Source organism: Contarinia nasturtii, unplaced genomic scaffold (genome assembly GCF_009176525.2).
Source record: "Contarinia nasturtii isolate CC-2019 unplaced genomic scaffold, AAFC_CNas_1.1 Cnas_scaffold_2678, whole genome shotgun sequence".
NCBI classification, from domain to species: Eukaryota; Metazoa; Arthropoda; class Insecta; order Diptera; family Cecidomyiidae; genus Contarinia; species Contarinia nasturtii.
The window spans coordinates 554,650-562,812 of NW_022199997.1; the positions used below are offsets into that span (position 1 = coordinate 554,650).

The following is an 8,163-nucleotide window of genomic DNA, read 5'->3' on the forward strand; positions in this document are numbered from 1 at the left end:
TCACATTTTTTGTGTTCCTCTACAGAGCAGAGAAGAAGAAAAAAACGCAAGAAAAGACATTGCAAGAAAATTGATTCGATTGAATTGTGATGTGCCATTGTCGGTTAAATTCCATTCATGGATTTTTGTTTTCTTCGTTGCACCTAATGCAGAGTTGTTTTACTGTGCGAACCAACGACAAGTTGATGCACCAAGAGATCGAACAATGTTTATTTGACTAAATGGAATTAAATGGGCAAAAAAGAAAACACAAACGATGCACTGAACAACAGAGTTTGACGAAGAAAAAAAAGGTATAGAGAAAAGGTATCGACTTCATGCCGAGCAATAACAATACATTAAATGATGCAACTGAGAACAGTAAAGATCGACTTTTGTCAAAATGTATGTATGTGCAGTATATCTGTTGATCGGACAAAAAGATTTTCTTGATCATCCCGTTGCGATCTCTTTTCATTTTCTTCATCGATGAATAGAAAAGTTAATGAAATGGGCTTTTATTTTGTTGGTTCTTTTCACTTTTTTTGATGATTTTAAATCGATTCAAGTGACGAAATGCAGGTATCTATGGCCTTAACCAAATTCAAAAAGCGATCATTTTAATCTCGTCATTCATTTTTCACAAATCGATACAAGTGGTTAAGAACATCGATTTATGAATGAAATGCTCAAGCTACTCAAGTTGTAAAGAAAAAGTTGCACATTCATATGACATTCAATCAATCAATTCGTAGTTATGAATATACATGATGCTTGGAGTTTCCTGAATGAATCGTTGATTTTCCATTCAATGCTGAAATTGTAGTCAAATGAAAAGAGAGTTTTTTTTTCTATTTTTAAATCATTCATGACTTTAATTCTCGTATCTATTTTGCAATACCAATTTTAATAAAAAATCTTAATACGTATTTTTTCTTTTACAAAAAAAATTCAATTGACTTATCTACTTTGTACAATATAATTTTTTGTCATTTTGCTTAAATTAATTCTTCGCGCAGAATATGTTGTGACAATCATTCGATGGTGATCCTGATGCGTATGATTGATGCTGATGTTCAAACGATGATAAACCTGGACTAATGTCGCCTTTTTTATGTTTAACACGACGATTTTGGAACCAAATTTTCACTTGTTTCTCCGATAATTTCAATTTGTTGGCAATTTCGATGCGTCGCAAACGTGTTAAATATTGACTCATGGAAAATTCACGTTCTAAATCCAAAAGTTGTGTGCTGGTAAATGCGGTACGAATGCGTTTGCTTGAATCGGCATAGTCGGAAATTGAGGCTGGTGGCGACGGCGGTGGTGTGCACTTGAATTTTTTATTTGGTTGCTCTTCAAACACAGGCGACGATTCACGCCGTTCAGATGAGAAATGGATGGATGAATTTGCGTTTGGCGATGGTGTCAACGAAGTGGTCAATAGATGGGCATTGCTGTACTCCAACAGATGGGATGGTTCATGTGGTGGCGTTATTTCACATTGACGTGGTGATTTTGTTAAATTGGCGTATAAGACCGGCGAAACATGATGAAGATGTTGTTGAAGTTGTTGCTGGTGTTGTTGTTGTATTCCAAGGGAAAATAAATAGCTGCCAACGTAATAAGGTGGATACTGGATAAACGGCGATAATCCCATTGGAGCTGCTGTCTCGGCATATTTTCGCTTCGACGATTTTTCACTCAGCAATGAATCCATTAAAAATGACTTCGACATTTTGTTTTATTTTTTTTTTAAATAACACACGCACACCACAAATAGTTCACAAAAAAATTTCACAATGTTCGATTTTTCACAATGTTCGAAAAAAATAATTTTCGTTGAAAAGGCACTCAAGAATGAGGTGAGAAGTTTTGTACGTATCGATTTCCAAAACGAAACTGATGCCTAAGTCCTATCGACTACTGCTTTATATACGATTTTCGGCCCATTGTTACCATCGAGATCCTTTTTGAGTGATCGAATACCATTTCAAGAGATGTATCAGTTTGCCTCCTCGCACTCAAAACTTTTTTCAATCTTTCTCTCTCCCTCTTCGGTTGGCAAAAATGAAGAGCACACACAGCAAAAAACAACAATAATAAAATCAAATAATGTTTACTATTTATTATAATTAATGGCATTTAACAGATTCACTAGCGTGCTCCGCCCATAGTCAAAAAGTGGAAGAGCACAATGGTCGAACGAAATGTGAATATAAGGAAAACCGAAAAAAGTGGTAGTGTTTAAAATATTTCGGTGTACATTCAGTTCACCCTTAAACATTCATGAATGGTGAATAAATGCTTCCAAAACTACACCTCTCCATTATTCCAATCGAAAGAATGCAATGCACACAGTTGTGTTTGTGCATTAGTGTGTTAATATGGCAAAACAATGATCGATGGAAAATGCATTGTTTGTGCGTTCTTGTGTCGATCTATTCTGTTCATTCTTTTCAAATCGGTTACAAGAGGTATCGAATACACTAATAAACCGTTTAACAATATCAAATAAAATGGTAACAAATGTTTTTTTCATTCTTCTTTTCGTTTTTGAACTTGCATTTGAAGCGTGTGTTTTCAGATCTATCGGCATGAAACAATTGAAGTCGCCTTTTTGTCTGGCATCGGACCAAAATTACTTGCCATCTCTTTCTATCTTGCTCTTTTTCTCTCTTTTTCCCTCTCTCCCTCTCTCTCTCTCTCTCTCCCTCTCTCTCTCTCTCTCCCTCTTTCATTCATTCATGTCGTACGAACGATGTTGCCTGTCAAAGGGACAGATCAGATCGGTAACAATAGAAATGGCAGATCGACGAATCATAATCAGCCAATGTTGTTTGTTCGCGGTATGTTTTCGAATAAAATTCATTGTTGCTTCGAACAAATATCAAGGGATTATTTCAAATGTCAGCAAGTATCATGATAAAATAAGGGTGAATCACACACACTCGAATTAATTTAATGGCTGATTTTCCATTTTGCCCATACGGCATGAAACTTTGCAGTGCAGTACAGCCCAATCTCCTCATAAAACTAACAAATCACAAAAACACACTTACACATTTTCGAATGATGACATTCAGATCGTTATTTTATGAACTGTAAATTCAGCAATGAAACCACATCATTGAATTTGTGCAACATTTCATTATCTTATATTAGTTTTTATTTTAATTTTATTTAAAATAACGATGGGCCTGATTTTTCTCATCGTGTTCATATTCGTTGAAGGCAATTTTTTTTGTTTGAATTGGCAATGGAGGAAGTTGATTATTGCTCATGGGCACAGTAAACCATAACTCATTTAAAATCAACTTTATTTACTAAATTCATTAATATATGTGTAAAAAAAACGTTCCCCTTCCATTGGAGATGCAACCAATTTTCGACAACAGATAAAAAAATACAACTCATCCAACGAAAGAGGAAGTTCGTTTATTTTATATCAAAAAATCCTTAAGCAAAGAAAGGGAACAAACTTTATTTGAAATTGTTGATTATTCGTGGTAAATATTATTTTTCGTCGTGCCCGAGGTAATGAAAACAATTTAATGGTCTTTATTAAATTTTGATCGAATTCGACTTTAGAAGAGGAAGTATTACCAGCGACTCTTTTAACAGCCTCTCGAAATCACTTTTTATTTAAGTCTACTTATCATCGTTTTCCGGCATTCGCCGTAACAATTGAGTAAATTTAAATACTCTTGAAAACACTTTAAGCGGATTTGTAGTGAAAACAAAATAAAAAAAAAACCGAAAAATAAAATCGAAACTCATTTGCTTTCCATCAAATGGAAATTGAAGTAGTTTCAATTTCCAACGCCAATGATGAAGTGTTTTCAATTGGCCACAAATTTTTTTTAAGCCTCTTGTGACCGATATTTGTCACCAAACCGCATCTCTCTCGTGTACCCGTTTCGTTTGTTTTGTATATGAACCACATTTGAAAGAGTTTTCTTCACAGTCCAACACACATAAATGCCATCGAAAATTATATTATGGTTTAATTAAAACGTTTCTACATTTGGTTAAATGTGATTTCGTTTCGTTGCATTCAGGATGATGAATGCACCCTTTTTCAAATCAACTTAATGTCAAATTTCCAAAAATGTCACATAATTATACGGCGTCGAAGTCAGTTTGAGCAATAACACACAGCACACGATTCCTTATTTGTATCCATTTCAACGTCAACCTTGTGAACATATCACATTTGTCAACAACGACAACACATCGCACAAACAATGGCAAATAGAAAATTTAGCATTTCGAAGGACGACGATGATGAAGCAACGACGTCAACCGATAGCTTCGTCGAAGAATGAAATCCAAACAGTAACAAAATAGGGAATCTTAAATGGAAAAACATACTTAAACCCATGTCGACATTGAGAAGTGTTGTTGGTCTCGTTGGATATGTCAAGAGAAAAATGAGCATTGCAAAAGTGAGAAACGAAGCAAAATGCACACGACATCGGCAGACTGTATGGCAACATCAATGCACTTGGAAGCGATGCAACGAAAACGAAAAGAAGAAGAAAACGTCGACGAAAAGAAGAAAAAAAGGAAAAAAGTGCAAGAATGAAAGGCATCAGCAATGGCAAAAAAATGCGATCGATTCTATACGTCTTTCGCATTTTACGTTTTGTTCAAGTTTTTCATTTCGATGCACGATGATGATGTGCATTGAAGAAATTTCACGGTAATTCAATGGCAAATACATCGATTAACAATGTATGTATGTTTTGTTCGATTCGATTAATTTGCAGAGGTAATCCATTGTTATTGAAGAAATGGATATAAAAGAACGAATAACAACAGTAACAATAGCAGCGGCATTCATTTTATTCGAGTGCAATTGTTCCATCGGTCGATAGTTTTTTTTTTGCAGTAACACCATATTTGCTATTCGATTTGCAATTTTCATACCTGCACCATTTTTTTTTTTTTTTTTTTTGATAAAAAATTTTAAAAAAAAAAGTTGAATAGAAATCGTATCGATGAATGAATGCGCTTCAAAATATAAAAAAAGTAGTTTAGAATAGAATGAATTCATGAATGGAGAGTCGAATAAGAAATAGTCGATTTTGCCGAAATAATGTTGACCGATCGAATGATTTGTTGGAAATTGGCATTAAAATGATGACACTTTTGGTGTTGCTTGTGCAACACAGATACGTTTTTCGTTGGAAAAAATGCGGCGCATCAATGGAATTGAGTTTATGTTTCGATAAATAACCACACCATGCATAGTGCATTCAGTGACACCTCCGCTTAACAATCAAAATCGATTTTCTGTGCCGTTTCCTCTTTCTCTCTCTCTCTCTCTCTCCCTCTCTCTATTACAAAAAAAATTCATTCATAAAAATTCGGAACGGTGCGCAAAATCGAATGAATTGGTGAGCGTATTGAACGCTGAATTCAGTGACTTACATCTTTTACCATTCTTTTCGAGAATCTTTTGTTTACTATATATTGATGCACTTAACGTCTGTTTGTATCATATTTATTGGTTTTCATTGTACTGTTGCGACTTCAATCGAATTAAATTTCATCACTTAAGAGGCCCGAGCCGAATGGAAGCCCATTCAATTGGCTCACTTTAGATGCGCATCTTGAGTTTTGAGCACGCTACATTTTCAAAAACGATGAATAAAAAAAGTCAATGAAAGCAACGATTTGCGCGTTCACCTGGAGCAAAAGATTTGTGGCACTTCTCGGAATTTAACACACACTTTCATCATATGTGAACAACAGAGAGATTATGAATGAATGAATGATGCTTCACTTCATACCGATAACGTTAATTAATTATCATAAAGGCGTTCACATTCACACAGTTATTTGACTATAAGCACGTGATTATCGCGAAGCTGCAACCTACACCATAAGTTTTTGATAAGCGCATTAATTTAACTAGATCACATTGCAATCGGATTTTACTTGAAATTAATTTGAAACTAACATTAAATGTTGTTAAATTTTGTCGGAAAGAAGACAAGTTGTCTGGGCTCGAGGTAATTCTGGGAAATATCCAGCAATTCGAAATGGAAGAAGAAAACGAAGAAGATATGGTACCATAGAAACAAAGTGACAGTAAGAGGTCCTTTTTTATGTAATAAATATACAAAGAGATGCACTAACTTCAAGTATCAAGATTTTCTATCCATTCAAAATAAATAGACGATGTACTACATGAAAATTGTTTGACTCTTTTGTCGATTTCTTTGCTTTGCTACGTTCAAACAAAAGGGAATCGATTCACTTCTATGCTCACTTTTATTGAAAATTCAAATGGACGCAGTGATTGAAAGACCTAGTTTACATTGGTGTCACACAAAAAGACACAAATAAGTACTCGATAACAAAAAGGATGCTTGAGTGCATCAACAGATACATATTTGGAGTGTATAACATCGACATTGATCGAATCATTTTCAAGCAATATACATTTTAGTTTTGGTCTTTTTTGAGCACCCGCAAACATTGTTTGACCAAAAAGAAAATATTCAATTGCCATTCAGTTATTTACACAGACAAAGTGCGAAGACTGATGTTAAGAGACACAAAATAATAAAAGCAATAAAAACGAGCGAATCAGAGAGAGAGAGATGAAGAGAGATAGTGAACAAAATAGGAAGCAAAGATGGATTTATGGTCTCTGTTGTCTCTCATTGTTCAATTGTGATTGAACGTTTTCTATTGAAAAGTGCAATGTAACAATTGTTGCACTCAGTTGCATAAGATAAAATTAACACACAACCAATTATTCCTGTAATGATTAACAATGCAACAAATTCATATTGACATTCAAGTGGGTGATAAGTAGATAATTTTCCATGGTGTGCTTGTGGTAAAACGCATGTGGAACCTTTGCTGTTTTTCTCTCTTGTTTTTTTTTCACTCGAAAAATGTAGCACTTTGTTTCGGCCACTCCAAATTTAGCAACATTGTATATAATTGTTTATGCACTTTTCCGACATCATCATGATATTTAATAAAATTATTTATGAAATTTTACGATACGGCTCTTAAACAACATGATACTTCATTTTATATTATTATCTCTCGTATTCAGCTTATATTTCAGCGAAAGAGAGACACACACAGAGAGAGAAATATGCATGTTTCATTAACATCAACTATTAAGGAAGCTATTCATATCATTGTTAAAAGTAGTTTTAAAACTTTATGATGAATTACGTAGAGTTTTAAATTAAAAAAAAAACTCCGCACTCCGACCACAAATGTAGACTACAATTGATGGAATACAATCGGAATAGAATCGAAGAGAGATGCATGCTGTTATGGCTATTGTTGAGATTTCTTGCTTAATCATTGCTTATCAAAATACGCATATGTTTTAATTGGCCTGAATTCCATGCATGAGATAGACTAGGTCACCATAAACCGATTTGGTTTCGGATTATTTTCATTGATGTTCGAAAATATTTGAATCATCACAAAAACACATACACACACAAACACACGCATGATTTTGCTATATCGTTGGTTTGGCAGTTGAAAAGCCGTATCGCAGTAGCTAAATGGTTGTTTAAGTTTTCAAAAGCAAACGAGCCATTTAACAACAATAACAATCCATATCCTTTTCTGATTGGCATACATAATTTCTGTTGATCACGCTAATAGAGAAAACGTGTTTCGCGCAAACAATTCGAATCAACTTTATATAATCGATTGAATGAGACGAAAACAAAAACCCGGCCACACAATACATCGAAAAGTTGCTTGTGTAAGCGTTCGTATGGGATATTGTTTTGAAATCAACACACTATCGATACGAATAGGAGCGAGCACATGGCTTCTGTTTTGTAGAAAATATGCCATAATTAGATTGAACTGAAGTTTATTCTAATGCATTGTTAGCCGACGATTCAAACGAGAGACGTTTTAAAGTTAATTATCTGCTCCAAATGAATTTGAATCGATTTGTTCGAGAAAACGCCCGTTTGTTTCTTTCATAATATAAATGCGTAACAGGGTAGTTTGTGATAAATGATTGGAAAATGATTTTTATGTAGCATAATCGACGGAAATGAATTAATATGTAAGAAAAGAATTCCAATGAAAATGTTAAAGAGCAAATCCGCATCGACACATTCTAGAGAGAGAGAGAGAGAGAGAGAGAGAGAGAGAGAGAGAGAGAGAGAGAGAGAGAGA

At 34.4% G+C, this 8,163-nt stretch overlaps 1 protein-coding gene across 1 annotated transcript; it reads right to left on the reverse strand.

The window, feature by feature from the left end:
* Window positions 1–946: 946 nt before the first annotated feature.
* On the reverse strand, window positions 947–1,870 carry LOC116348836 (GS homeobox 1). The gene has a single exon (XM_031779990.1). The coding sequence runs from the start codon at window positions 1,715–1,717 to the stop codon at window positions 983–985; it is 735 nt and encodes a 244-aa protein (XP_031635850.1). The 5' UTR covers window positions 1,718–1,870; the 3' UTR covers window positions 947–982.
* Between the last annotated feature and the right edge of the window lie 6,293 nt (window positions 1,871–8,163).